Here is a 14,713-nt window from a genome sequence, read left to right on the forward strand (position 1 = left end):
CAGTGCAGACAGATAGCACTCTGGAGGTTAAGTAATTCACTAAAAAGGGAGCAAGGGAGCATCCTCAGCCAAGTGCGTTCACTCCTAACATCCAACCAAAAGTTCAATTGATGCAGATGATGTTTGTACCTCTTAACATGGTTGGCAGATATGGGACAATGTTAATCAGTACTTAGCTTCAGAATTTTATTTTAACATGGTTGGCAGTGATGCTGGCCGTTACTTTGAATCAGAATTGATTATGCTCATTTCTGATTGGTAAAATGCTTCAGCACTGGCTGTCATTTGTTCGTTTGACAGTGCAAAGAGAGAACATTGAGATTTTAAGGTCAAATAAAGTCAAATAATTTTTATTTGTATCATTTTTATTTGTGCTTTAAAAATAAATAAATAAATAAATAAATAAATTGTTCCAAAGCAGCTTCACAGAAATCAGCTGTAATGTCTGTAACGTTTTAAAAACATGAATAACCAATACTCCTGGAAACATAATAAACAATTTGATAAAAAATGATGATGTTCTATAGCTTGGTATTATTTAACATTTCACAACTTAGTCCCGCTGTCCCCATATGAGGACATATGAAACATTTTTGGGAAACTATTTGCTCTAAAAAAATATTTTTTATTATTGTCAAAATAGTTGTACTCAAAATAGTGATCGTTTATTAATAATGCATAATCCATATTTTCACCGAATATTTGTGCAGACATCTACTGAAGTGGCAGCTAAACACTGGTTGTATGCTCTGTGTAGGTATGCCCCAGAGTGCCTGATTCATCGAAAATTCTATAAGGCGTCTGATGTGTGGTCGTTTGGGGTCACCCTGTATGAACTCATGACCTACTGTGACCGTGAGAGCAGCCCTCCTCAGGTGAGCCTCCACACTTTATTTGAATGAAACCTGGTAATGAACATTTTCTGAATTTGATAAACACAGTGACTGCTGTGTGCTGATTCCTGTTGCCGTATATTACGGAATCTGCATCTTTCTCTCCGATAGATATTCCTGCAGATGATTGGTAGATCTCATGGGCAGATGACAATGGCCAGACTAGTGAAGGCTCTTGAGGATGGTTGGAGGATGCCGTGCCCACCATCCTGCCCTGAAATGGTAAGATATCTGCTCACCCCTGAGGAACAGCCTCACATCCAACTCCACTGACCAAAAAAGAGCTTATGCATGGAATAAATAAGAGTGATTCTTCAATTACGGGCACTTTTGAATACTTGAAATCTTCAAACTATATTTAATCTATGTAAAACTTTTATCACATGTCCTGGAATCAGGCCAGGAACGCACTGAATAAGGAAATCAGAGTGGCTAAAAGAAGCTATTCTGATAAGCTGAAAAACAAGTTTTCAGCTAAAGACCCTGCATCAGTGTGGAGTGGCCTGAAACAACTTACTAACTACAGGACTCCTACCCCAACACTGTAGTGGACCAACAACTGGCTGACGACCTGAATGTGTTCTACTGTAGATATAACACAAAGATGGTGCCGCTGATGGCAGCCTTGGTGTGGAGCTCTCCAATTCTTTTGTTGTTTTTGTTTGTTTGTCCTGTGTTTAGTAATCTTTTTCCAATCAGTTTTACCAGGGATGAACTGCTGAACATTCAGCAGCACATACCAAATAATCTTTTCCCGTTTTTTTAGTTGGAGGCGCAGCTGTGTTGTTAAAGAGACGCAGGCGAGGGAAACGAGCTGGCACGCTGGTCAGACTTTGTCAGCGCGGCTTTCGAACAGCACTGCCGTGTATTTATCTAGCGAATCTCCGCTCTCTTCCTAACTAAACAGATAAACTACATCTCCTCACCCGCACAAACAAGGACTTTTCAACCTCTGCTGCCTTGTGCTTCACAGAAACCTGGCTGAGTGAAGCCATTCCGGACAGCATGTTACATCTGCCGGGTTTTCAGCTGTTCAGAGCGGATCGCATTGCGGAGTTAACGGGGAAATCGAAAGGCAGTGGAACATGCTTTTACATCAATGAAAGTTGGTGTACAGATGTAACAGCGTTAAAGAAGATGTGCTGTCCTAATTTGGAAGCGCTCTTTATTAACTGTAAGCCGTTCTACTCACCGTGGGAGTTTTCCTCGTTTATTTTGGTGAGTGTTTATATTCCTCCACACACGTGCATGAACGCATCGCTGCAACAGCTGGCTGATCAGATCAAAGACACGGAACAACAATACCTAGACTCACTTATTATTATTCTCTGCCATTTTAACAGAGCCAATCTCACCTGTGAACTGCCCAAATACAAACAGCACATTACATGCGAAAACAAAAGACATGGAAAGCACAGGGCCCAAAAGGTGTCTCACCTACTTGTCTAAAATCCTGTGCTAATCAGCTGGTACCAATCTTCACACTGATCTTCAATAGATCACTGGAGCAGTGTGAAGTTCCCTGCTGCTTCAAATGCACAATCATCATTCCTGTCCCAAAGAAACCCAAAATCACAGGACTTAATGACTACAGACCCATCGCTCTGACGTCTGTGGTCATGAAATAATTTGAGAGACTGATGTTGGCCCACCTGAAGGACATTACTGGACCCTTTCTAGATCCCCTTCAATTTGCTTTTCAAGCAAACAGGTCTGTGGAGGATGCAGTCAACATGGGATTGCATCATATCCTGCAACATCTGGAGAGACCAGGGACATATGCAAGGATACTTTTTGTGGACTTCAGTTCGGCTTTCAACACCATCATCCCAGCTATTCTCCAGACTAAATTACACCAACTCTTTGTTCCCACGTCTATCTGTCAGTGGATCACCAGCTTTCTGACGGACAGGCAGCAGCTTGTGAGACAGGGGAAACTCACTTCCAGCACATATACGATCAGCACTGGTGCCCCCCAGGGATGTGTGCTCTCTCCACTACTCTTCTCCCTGTATACAAATGACTGCACTGCCAAGGACCCATCTGTCAAGCTCCTGAAGTTTGCAGAGGACACCACTGTCATCGACCTCATCCAAGATGATGATGAGTCTGTATACAGAAGGGAGGCTGAACGGCTGGCTCACTGGTGTAGTCAAAACAACCTGGAGATGAACACGCTCAAAACGGAGATGATTGTGGACTTTAGGAGGAACACCCCAACACTGACCCCCATCACCATTCTAAACAGCACTGTGGCAGCAGTGGAGTCATTCAGGTTCCTGGGCACTACCATCTCACAGGACCTGAAGTGGGAGACCCACATTGACTGCATTGTGAAGAAGGCTCAGCAGAGGTTGTACTTTCTTCGCCAGTTGAGGAAGTTCAACCTGCCACAGGCGCTGCTGATTAAGTTCTACTCAGCAGTCATTGAGTCTACAAAGGACAGTTCGGACTGCAAAGAGGATTATTGGTTGCCTCCTGCCCTCCCTTCAAGAACTGTACACTTCCAGAGTGAGGAAAAAGTCTGGAAAAATCACTCTGGACCCCACTCACCCAGCCCACTACCTTTTTGAACTGTTGCCATCTGGTAGGCGCTACAGAACACTGAGCACCAAAACTGTCAGGAACAGTTTTTTCCCTCAGGCTATCCATCTCATGAACAGTTAAAACTGCCCCACTGAGCAATAATTAATGTGAAATACACAGCTTAGTCTATTAATATTTATCCAATATACCACACCTCTTCTGCCATGACATTCCCTTGCTTCTGTAAATAACAGATTTGTATCTGTATATTGTACATACGTATATACACTATATTGCCAAAAGTATTCGCTCATCTGCCTTTAGACGCATATGAACTTAAGTGACATCCCATTCTTAATCCATAGGGTTTAATATGACGTCGGCCCACCCTTTGCAGCTATAACAGCTTCAATTCTTCTGGGAAGGCTTTCCACAAGGTTTAGGAGTGTGTTTATGGGAATTTTTGACCATTCTTCCAGAAGCGCATTTGTGAGGTCAGACACTGATGTTGGACGAGAAGGCCTGGCTCGCAGTCTTCGCTCTAATTCATCCCAAAGGTGCTCTATCGGGTTGAGGTCAGGACTCTGTGCAGGCCAGTCAAGTTCTTCCACACCAAACTCGCTCATCCATGTCTTTATGGACCTTGCTTTGTGCACTGGTGCGCAGTCATGTTGGAACAGGAAGGGGCCATCCCCAAACTGTTCCCACAAAGTTGGGAGCATGGAATTGTCCAAAATCTCTTGGTATGCTGAAGCATTCAGAGTTCCTTTCACTGGAACTAAGCGGCCAAGCCCAGCTCCTGGAAAAACAACCCCACACCATAACCCCCCCTCCACCAAACTTCACAGTTGGCACAATGCAGTCAGACAAGTACCGTTCTCCTGGCAACCGCCAAACCCAGACTCGTCCATCAGATTGCCAGATAGAGAAGCGTGATTCGTCACTCCAGAGAACGCGTCTCCACTGCTCTAGAGTCCAGTGGTGGCGTGCTTTACACCACTGCATCCAATGCTTTGCATTGCACTTGGTGATGTATGGCTTGGATGCAGCTGCTCGGCCATGGAAACCCATTCCATGAAGCTCTCTATGCACTGTTCTTGAGCTAATCTGAAGGCCACATGAACTTTGGAGGTCTGTAGCGATTGACTCTGCAGAAAGTTGGCGACCTCTGCGCACTATGCGCCTCAGCATCCGCTGACCCCGCTCTGTCATTTTACATGGCCTACCACTTCATGGCTGAGTTGCTGTCATTCCCAATCGCTTCCACTTTGTTGTAATACCACTGACAGTTGACTGTGGAATATTTAGTAGCGAGGAAATTTCACGACTGGACTTGTTGCACAGGTGGCATCCTATCACAGTACCATGCTGGAATTCACTGAGCTCATTCTTTCACAGATGTTTGTAGAAGCAGTCTGCATGCCTAGGTGCTTCATTTTATACACCTGTGGCCATGGAAGTGATTAGAACACCTGAATTCAATTATTTGGATGGGTGAGCGAATACTTTTGGCAATATAGTGTATATATATATATATATATATATATATATTGTCCTATTGCGTATTTCCATATATAATTCTTGTTGCTGTATTGTTTGTGCACTGGAAGCTTCTGTCACCAAGACAAATCCCTTGTATGTGTAAGCATAATTGGCAATAAAGCTCATTCTGATTCTGATTCTGGAATAAAGATTTGGCCTAAACCTTTTGGAAAAACACAGTTGTTCTCTAAAATGCTTGGTAATAGACCTTAGTCACAGCAGTGACATCTTTGATATTTGACTGGAAAGACAACGCGGCTGTGAGGGATAGACCTACAGCCTCTTTAATGGGTTGTGCTGTTGTTTAAAGTTGACAAAAAAAGCGCTAACAGCAAAACAAGACATTCTCTGCCAGAGCTTTTCACGTGGCACAAATTTTAAAAATGGCACAAATCATGTGAATGCAACTTCACGGTTGCTGTAGCAAAGTGCAAAGCCACGATTAATATTGTGGAGGATGAGGGCTTTAAAGATTTAATGCCCAGTGCAATGAATACTCAACCAATGGGAGTTCTTTCAATTAGTCAACCTCCCACTTTGGAATATGTTTAATGTTACTTGAATTAGTGCTGTTTTAGTGCATTTCTGCATTTTATTGTGGAATACTTTGTTTGGAAAAAGTTAATAAAAACATTATTGTTACATATTGTTTTGTTTTCTAAGAAGAAACTAAATGCATTTTGACAGCAAAAGAAGTATATACAGTCAAATTTAAGCACTTTCGAAATCTGCGATTAATCGCGATTACCTATTAAAAATTATGCGATTAATCATATTTTAATATTTTAATTGACAGACAGCACTAAAAAATACACGTCATTGTGCACATAAATACCAAATAAATAAAAAATAGGATTATTTGCAGTTCTTAGGAAAATGTGCAAAGTAGAATTTGCCTGATTTTAACATTGTTATTAATTTAGAGAAGTTAAAAAGTCTGGTTTGGGGACAAGCCCAAAATAGTTTAAAAAACAAAACAAAATGATCCTCTACCCAGAAATACAAAAAAAGAAAAGCCTGGGGAAACCTCCGGCCTGACTTATTCCCCCCTCCCTTCCTGGAGTGGAGGTGTTACCCTTTTGGCTGTCCTTACGCCGTCCGTTCTTCCCTGCCTCCTGGGAATCTGAGTAGGATGAGGGGAGGGAGAAGGAAAGAGCGAGCAGGAGAGAGAGAGAGAGAAACTGGCTTGCCAGTCCCCGAACACGCTGTCAACTGGTCCTCAGCCAGCTGTGCATCGGTCCTCCGCGACGCCGGGCGATGGCACTGAACCTTGCCTCCTGGCAGACGGCAGTGGGCTCCTCCGCCTCCCGGCAGACGTCAGCGGCTCCTCCGCCTCCTGGCGGCCAGCAGCGGCTCTTCCACTTCCTAGTGGACGGCAGAGACAGCGCATCCCTCCTCCCTCCCGGGTTTCGGCACCAATGTAACACGGTTCAAGGATTGGAAAGGAGGAGGCGGGAAACGGCTGAGCAATCAGTGTAAACTTTTAATGACTCAAAGGAATTTAAACATAACCTAAAACACACACACAGCGGTCTGTATGCGTCACTCTCTCTCTCTCTCTCTAGAACTGGCGTTCCTGGCTCCTCTTTATCCCTCTCACGGCTGATTGGGCTGATTCAGTGCCGGGCGTCCATCGTTACGTCCCGGCCACGCCCTCCTCCTTGTCACAATTTATTATTATATTATATTATATTAATGTTATATAAGGAATATTCTAGGTCCTATGCTTTTAACGGTTTTATGTTCAATAAAATTACTTCTGCTTTGGTTAAGTACAAGAGTAGAGATGTAGTAAAAATAGAAAATTGTACCACACAGAATTCAAATTAATTCTAGTCCACATTGTAGTCCAGATCCTTTAACCATAATCCTTTAATGTGCTGTCTTTGGCTGCAGGTGTACACTCAGATGCGCAGGTGCTGGAGTCATGCCCCAGAGAATAGAGCCGACTTCAAGAGCCTGATCAAAGAATTTGAGTTTCTTCTCTCTAGAGAAAACAACTAACCTCATTCCACCAGTTCGCACAAAATAAAGTCATGCTAAATATAGATTTTGTTTCATTCAACCAGCAGTGGGGTGGGTAAAGTACTTACAGTTCATTATACTGATTTGTGTAATGTCACATATTTTGTATTATATAATTACTGTAAGCCATAAACTGTGACTGTGCTTTATTGTGAATATAGTCACGGCTGAAGGGCTCAAAGCCTTGAGTGCCTTGTTGCTTCTGTAATCCAGTTACTACATTAGTAGTGAAAAAGGGACAAATTTTAACGGTGCTGAAAGTGATTTTTATATGGAAAGGTATGCAAAAACTTTTTCCTACTCTCTGAAAGATATTAATGAAATAAGTGTCCTGAGATATCTGAGATACCGTTCTCTGTGACAACGCTAGACTCTGTAAACAGCAAACAAAAATGTGTCCGTGGGCTGCGGTCTCTGACAATTTCTGCCAGTCAATCATTTTGTGTGTTCTCATAGTTTTGTAGTTGCAGCGAAATATTGAGGCTTAATGCCATTTTTATGCCATGTTTTCCATAACTGTTGTCAGTTGAGGGTTTATTTTGCTACTGTTGTGTTTGACAACTGTGGAATAATGCTTTTTTGCTCGGTGTTGGTGACAAAGATGTCTTTGATGTGAGGGGTATTGGAAAGGGGGCGTGGCAAATTCAACAGCTCAGCTTGTGAAAGTCCCAAAATGGCAAAAATCGCATACAGCACCTTTAATTAAAACATTATTTTATCAAGCAAATTCATTATGTGGCAGTGCTAGAAGATAATAGTCCCTGACATGTAAACTAATATTCACAGCTGTTACACAGTGATACAGATGAACAGGTGTTTCTATATTATTCGAAATAGCTCTTACTATATTGTGTTTTGGAATGACTGTAACACTGTATTAACCAATCAGTATCCAGGAGTTGAACTATCCATTTTCTCATGAAAACTGAGTACATATATGTTGCATGTTGCTTTTTCTTTAAATCATTGCCAATTCTTTATCTACATCTTCTTGACCTGAAATATTGACTGTGTATTTTATGTATTCTTTCTAGATTCAAACAACCCAGTATTTACATAAAATCAAGAACTAGAAAACTCCATTGATAGAATAATAAAATCACATTTTAAAGTTTATGAATTATTAAAGATAAACACAGCAAAGCCAGAATATCATAGGAAGCATTAGTGTTTGATGGACATGCTTCTATAACAACATGTGATCTTTTGCTTTCTGTGTTTCTATTGAATTTAATGTTTCTGCACTTAAATGTTTACTATTAGTCATTGCTTCGTCTATGAATCCGAATTCTTTCAGAGATATGTATTTTATACAGTATTTTGCTTAATAAAATCCCCTGTTAAAAATTGGGAGTGGATGAATAGTTTTAGTCATTTCATTTTACTGTTGTTTTTCAGTGTCTTACTAAATTAAATTAGTGTGCATAATGTGTCCGAAAAGAGACATATTTTATTGTAAGAATATATGGAATGTATATGTACAATGTATCTCAAACAAAACCAGTTTTCACTTGTGTTTTATTAGATCACTTGTGGTGCCATCTACTCCAGGTTAGTGATATAGCTCATCATAGGACATCTAGGTCTTTCAAAGAGAGCGAGTGAGTCCATGCCACCAGCTCGTCCATTTCTCGCTCCCAGTGCTCCTGGCATTCAGGATTCCGATCAGAAACAGGAATCTGGGAGGTCTGCAAATCTAGTGGGATTCACATAACAGGCTATTGTGATGGACACTTAGATAAGATGAGATCTCTGAAAGAATACAATGAGTAATCTAAAAGAGATTTCACCTGATGCTGTATGCTGCATATAGATCCTTCTCATGTTTTCTACCCGTGTTCGTTTCTTTTTGGCCACTTTCTTTGGAAGCTTCTGAATAGGGTTGTACATAATGACCTTTAAACTTAAAATAATAGACAGCATTTTCATTATAGGGACATTTTAATTTTAAAAACTGAAGTACATAATATCAATTGAGTCATTTATAATTGATCCATAATGCCAATTCAAATTATAAGTAGGACCATTTTGCACTGTGATTCTTCAACTACTTTCTGCTACTTTTCATTGAAAAGTTCATGAGATCAGCATTTCTCTGTGATTTATTTGGTCGAAATAAAAGGGGGGATTTGACCAATGAATTTGATTGTCCAGTAATTATAACTGGAAATGCCATCAAAGACTTTTTGAAATAATTTCATAGAGATTGTTTGGCAGAATACCATTTTTTTTTTATTTATTTTTTTTGTATTATTAATAGTTTTAAGTGATTACCAGTGTACAAATGTATACAATAAAACTCTTAATGGATAGATCGATGTTATCATGCTAGTTTGTGGGCAAGTTCCACTCTATGAAAACACTACAAGAGAGGAACTTCTAGCCAATGTAATATTTTAGAGAAGAGCAAAACTAGAAAAATTTATTTTCAATAAAGGACTTTTCTTTTAGTCATGGAAAGGTCATTCTATTTGTTTCCATGACCTTTCCAGACCTGAAAAAAATTACAGTTTTAAATTTCCCTGATATTTCCAGATTTTTCATGACCATGGGAACCCTGAAATGAGCAAAGTACCAAAACCAAGGCCTCAAGTTGATGTCCTGATTAGTTATTTTTGACAAATATGTAGTAAGTTGAAACACTGGACTGTATTTCTTTAAACCAACTCACGTGTCATGCTGTGCTTGAACAAGATCTTCTGTCTCACTGCCAGCTGGCCCATAATGGACTTCAAACGGCTCTGTGTATTTGAGGAGTTCATCCAAAGCTACAATAAAGAATATCAATGTTTTTTTGTGGACATCGCTTCATCTGAACACATCTTAAAGAGTTCACCTCATGTATTGCTACTGTATGTAATCTATTCTTCCAAATGAATTTGTGGTTGCAAGGAATGCCTGAGATAAAGGCAACATGATCACACGGGAAGCTGGCATGTTGTTTCCGAGAAACGGCCACATTATGCCGATTCACTGACAAGCACCATTTCCCATCAGACATTTTTGCATCGGCTCCAATGTGTTTAAATTCCCTTGTGGTGCGACCTGAAGCACGTTGCGTCAGCAGCGTGGAAGACCTGGGTTCGGATACTATGTTAAAACCAGGAAGTAATCGCGTTCACATAATCACATTACATTTTTACTCCACTTATGTTTAGATCTAGGGCAGTGTTTCGCATTTCAGTAAGCACAGACTGATTATAGCAAAAGAAAAGTCAACCTACTGTTTCCAATTTTACTGTAGCAAGGGCATTACATTTTTGAACATCTTTTTTAACTACAGGTTAAGGCCATTTTTAAAAACATCGCACACTTATAATATTGAAACGCAAAGTTACGATGCTTTAAGTGCATACCGAGGAGGAGTTACAGCGAACAGGAAGGGATCTGCTCAGATCTGCATCGGCAAGAATCCAATCCGGTTATTCCAATCCGGTTATTCAGACATCAACCCCCCCAACCCCCCGTTCTAGACTAAAGTGCTAACCCCAAAACTGGGGTGCCAAAGGTACAAAGTCTGAATTACTAACCACAGGGTAACATAAATAAAACAAGATAACCCAGGCAGTAGCGTAGGCAGAAGCTTTTGGGTGGGTGGGCCAAGATAAATTATCGATTGCATGATTTCTGTAAACTTTTTATTTTTTATGTATAGCTAATTGTTTCCAGGGGCTTATATAGCACATTTTGCTATTAAAGAAATATCACTGTTCGAATTGAAGGGGATTTGGGGGGTCCACCCTGAACTACCGCGGTACTGTCATCTTCCCCCGCATTAATGCTATTAATCAGTTGCCGAGTGCCAATGCAGTCAAACTGTCAGAGAGAACGGAGCAGTGAAAACATAATGAGTTACAGCAGAGAAACTATTTCAAGCATTGGGCATTTCCAGCGCAAAAGTTCAGCTGAATCAGGTTAATTATGTTTGTGATGTTTGTGGTCAGGTAAACACGTGGTGCCATGTTGTTGTGTCAGAGAAACCCAAGAGAAAGTAGATAATAGTGTGATAAAGATACTATCAATCTACTATTACAAAGGTAACTATGATTAGCTGGATTGGGGGAGCTCTGACTCAATTCGAACACCACTAAATATTGCCTACTATTGGGGCCTGGGTAGCTCAGTGGTAAAGATGCTGGCTATCACCCCTGGAGTTTGCTAGTTCGAATCCCAGGGCATGCTCTGTGACTCCAGCCGGGTCTCCTAAGCAACCAAATTGGCCCGGTTGCTAGGGAGGGTAGTGTCACATGGGGTAACCTCCTCGTGATCGCCATAATGTGGTTCGCTCTCGGCATGTGGTGAGTTGTGCGTGGATGCCGTGGTGGATGGTGTGAAGCCTCCACGCGCTATATCTCAGCGGTAACGCACTCATCAAGCCACGTGATAAGATGCGCGGGTTGACGGTCTCAGACGCGGAGGCAGCTGAGATTCGTCCTCCGCCACCTGAGTCACTACATGACCACGAGGACTTAGAGCACACTGGGAATTGGGCATGCCAAATTGGGAGAAAAAGGGGAGAAAAAACAAACAACAACAACAACAAAAATTGCCTACTTTGAAAACACTTAAAAGATCAATCAACAATATTTGTGTTTGAGTACATACATTTTTTATTTAATTTTACATGTGTTACATACTGTATAGAACATTAGGAGGCCTATTGTAGCTCAGAACAGATATTAATTATTATATGGGGACTTGGGGGATTTAGCCTACCCTAGACATTTTTAAAAAAGTAAAAAAAATGGACATTTTAACCACAGAATGGACCAATTTTGGTCATTTGTTTCCTAGCACAATTTGCTGGCGTGTCATTGGATGGATGAAAATGATGGATAAAAATGCTATAGTTTACTGTCAATAAAATTACTTTTTTCTCTAATTGTGCAACTCTCACTGAAGAGGGAGAGGGATGATGCTGCTGCGATACTGTAGCGTGGTAAGAGAGAAAAAGTATGAAGGAATCAGGTTCAGAGGTAGAGAAAAAATATTTTGGAGCACCTGTGACCGTTTCCCTAAGTTATGACAAATAAAATTCATAGCGATAAATACACACATATGATATTTGGAAATAACATCTTTTTATTTCAGTCATATAGGAAAAAAAGAGGCTGGAGTTTAAAAGTCTTAAAAGTTCTGAGACCATATTTTATTATCCAAAATAATTTATCTCAGAGTAGCTTAATTATGCCATCATAAGCTGTTTTTGATGCAACAAATAGAAGTTAAAATGAGTAAAATTAATAATCAATTCATACATATATTTGTAATTAAAATCATTTCATCCTAAAAAATAGTGTATTGAGTTTAGAGTTTTAGGATATTTGAGAGCATTTTAACATCCAAAGTTATTTAATTCAGCATTATGTCAACTCGATCTGCTCTGATGAACAGGTTAGAAGTTATTTAAACATATAGCCTTATTAATACAATTTACAGCAATCAATTCACACATATGACATTTGTTACAAACATTTTATTAGATGGAGAAAATAAAGTGCTTAGAGCCGCAACACAACAGGATGCCTGTCAAATGAATGCACATCTTATCGCAGCATCGGGTGTTTAAATAGCTATGTTATAACGAGAGCGATCTAGTTCTTTTTTTATTTTTTTAGCTGCTGTTGTTTCGAAAGCTTTGATACCGACATTATTCAGACCAACAGCGCGGTGGTTCGAAGCCAGCGAGCTTTTGGTTGATGGTGCAATAGGGGCATAAGGCAACGATTGGGTGGGTCTGAATGCCAATGGGTGGCACCAGCCCACCCAGGCCCACCCATGGCTAAGCTAGTGAACCCAGGATTATTTAATTTATAACCCTGGGTTAACATTTTCAAGAATGTAAAACCCATATGTTGATATTTAGTGGGTCTTCCAGTATAATTATAGTACTTACATTCTCTTCTCATCAGAAGCTCTGGGCTAGTGGTGGCAATCTTTATCCACATGTTGAGATACTCCTCAAAGGCAATCTTACATACATGCCTTGTAAAAAAAAAAAAAAAAAAAAACTGGTTCGTATTACAAAACTAGAAAGTAAGAAATAGAACATGGTGGGGGGGAGGGGCCTGGGTAGCTCAGCAAGTAAAGATGAGTAAAGGCTACCACCCCTGGAGTCGCGTGTTCGAATCCAGGGCATGCTGAGTAACTCCAGCCAGGTCTCCTAAGCAACCAAATTGGCCCGGTTGCTAGGGTGGGTAGAGTCACATGGGGTAACCTCCTCGTGGTCACTATAATGTGGTTCTCACTCTCGGTGGGGCACGTGGTGAGTTGTGCGTGGATACCGCGGAGAATAGCGTGGGCCTCCACATGCGCTACGTCTCTGCAGTAACACGCTCAACAAGCCACGTGATAAGATGCGTGGACTGACAGTCTCAGACGCGGAGGCAACTGAGATTCGTCCTCCGCCACCCGGATTGAGACGAGTCGCTACGCCTCCACAAGGGCTTAGAGCGCATTGGGAATTGGGCATTCCAAATTGGGGAGAAAAGGGGAGAAAATCCAAAAAAATAAAAATAAATGAAACAGAACATAAAAATACAGAGACAATGTGAAGACAGAATTGTGGTCTTGCCTCTTGTCCAAATCCCATCCCTCACCTGCAACAGCATCTGTAATGGAAAGTGCACAAATCATTGTCTAATGTGTTATGGTGCACTCTGATGGGAATGTAAGCATGTTAAAGATGGGGTTGGTAATTCATCATAAGGTTTTCTTACTCTCCAGCTCTATTCTGTTCCTCGTGTGGTTCGTAAAGACTTGTGTTGATGCAGCAAAGGACTGCATGTCAGACACTTCCCTGGTCACTGGTTCATTTTTCAGTTTGAAAAAAATAAATAAATAAAGTTTGCTTATAAAAGCATTTGTTGGGGTGTGAAAAACATCCAGGTCTAGTCTTCTGTCTGCTTTTACCCTCCGCTTCCACTTTATACAGTAAGCTGCAGGAAGTTTCTGGGTTTGCCATTATTGTATCACTAATAACATTTTAACCCCTTAGTTTATGGTATGCATTATTTGAATGAAATATAACCTGTGAGTATCGCTATAGGGAAAAAATATTTATTTAGACTTTAAATAATATTTTTTTAAAAATGAGATAAATGGACAACTTTAATGTAACTGTCACGTGAAAAATCATTTATATAACATTATAATATTATGACAAGTCGACAATCCATTTATGAGGACATAGAAACTCGTAATTCATTTTTATTTTACATTTTGCAATCAGAGCTGGAATAGCACAACTGACAGTTATATAAAAATACATTTCCCCCTCATTTTTACATTTCGCAAGTTACCTCTCAGTGACAGCTGCGTCTCATTTCACAACAATTTCTGTCGAGATATACCAGTTTGTTGTTAGTCAAATGACTCTCGTTGGGCAGCGAATGTAGCCAACATTCGTGAATGGTTGGCTCATAAATATTTAATAAGCCATGGTGACGTTGCTTGGTAACCTTCGAGGAGGTAGCCTTACTTGAGCATCCAAGTACGTTGCGTAATTAATATTCAAAAGGCATCTGATGTTTGGGACGCTAGGGATTTTGCGCGAGAGCGTCTGTCACTATAGTTATTTGACATGGCAAAAAAGCTGTCATTATTTTCCCCCCTTGAAAGCACCGTTTATATATATATATATATATATATATATATATATATATATATATATATATATATATATATATATATATATATATATATATAAAGAAAATCGTAAATATACA

The 14,713-nt window shown here is 40.3% G+C and overlaps 1 protein-coding gene across 2 annotated transcripts in view; it reads left to right on the forward strand.

The window, feature by feature from the left end:
• The window catches only part of LOC127441128 (tyrosine-protein kinase JAK1-like), a 48,134-nt gene extending 39,799 nt beyond the window's left edge, over nt 1–8,335 (forward strand). For both annotated transcript variants that reach the window (XM_051698343.1, XM_051698344.1), the window contains exons 22-24: nt 758–875; nt 1,005–1,115; nt 6,858–8,335. In XM_051698343.1, coding sequence (XP_051554303.1) covers nt 758–875; nt 1,005–1,115; nt 6,858–6,965 — 337 coding nt within the window. In that variant the 3' untranslated portion in view covers nt 6,966–8,335. The remainder of the gene's footprint in view (nt 1–757; nt 876–1,004; nt 1,116–6,857) is intronic.
• Nucleotides 8,336–14,713: the final 6,378 nt, after the last annotated feature.

Source organism: Myxocyprinus asiaticus, chromosome 5, assembly GCF_019703515.2.
Source record: "Myxocyprinus asiaticus isolate MX2 ecotype Aquarium Trade chromosome 5, UBuf_Myxa_2, whole genome shotgun sequence".
Lineage (NCBI taxonomy): Eukaryota > Metazoa > Chordata > Actinopteri > Cypriniformes > Catostomidae > Myxocyprinus > Myxocyprinus asiaticus.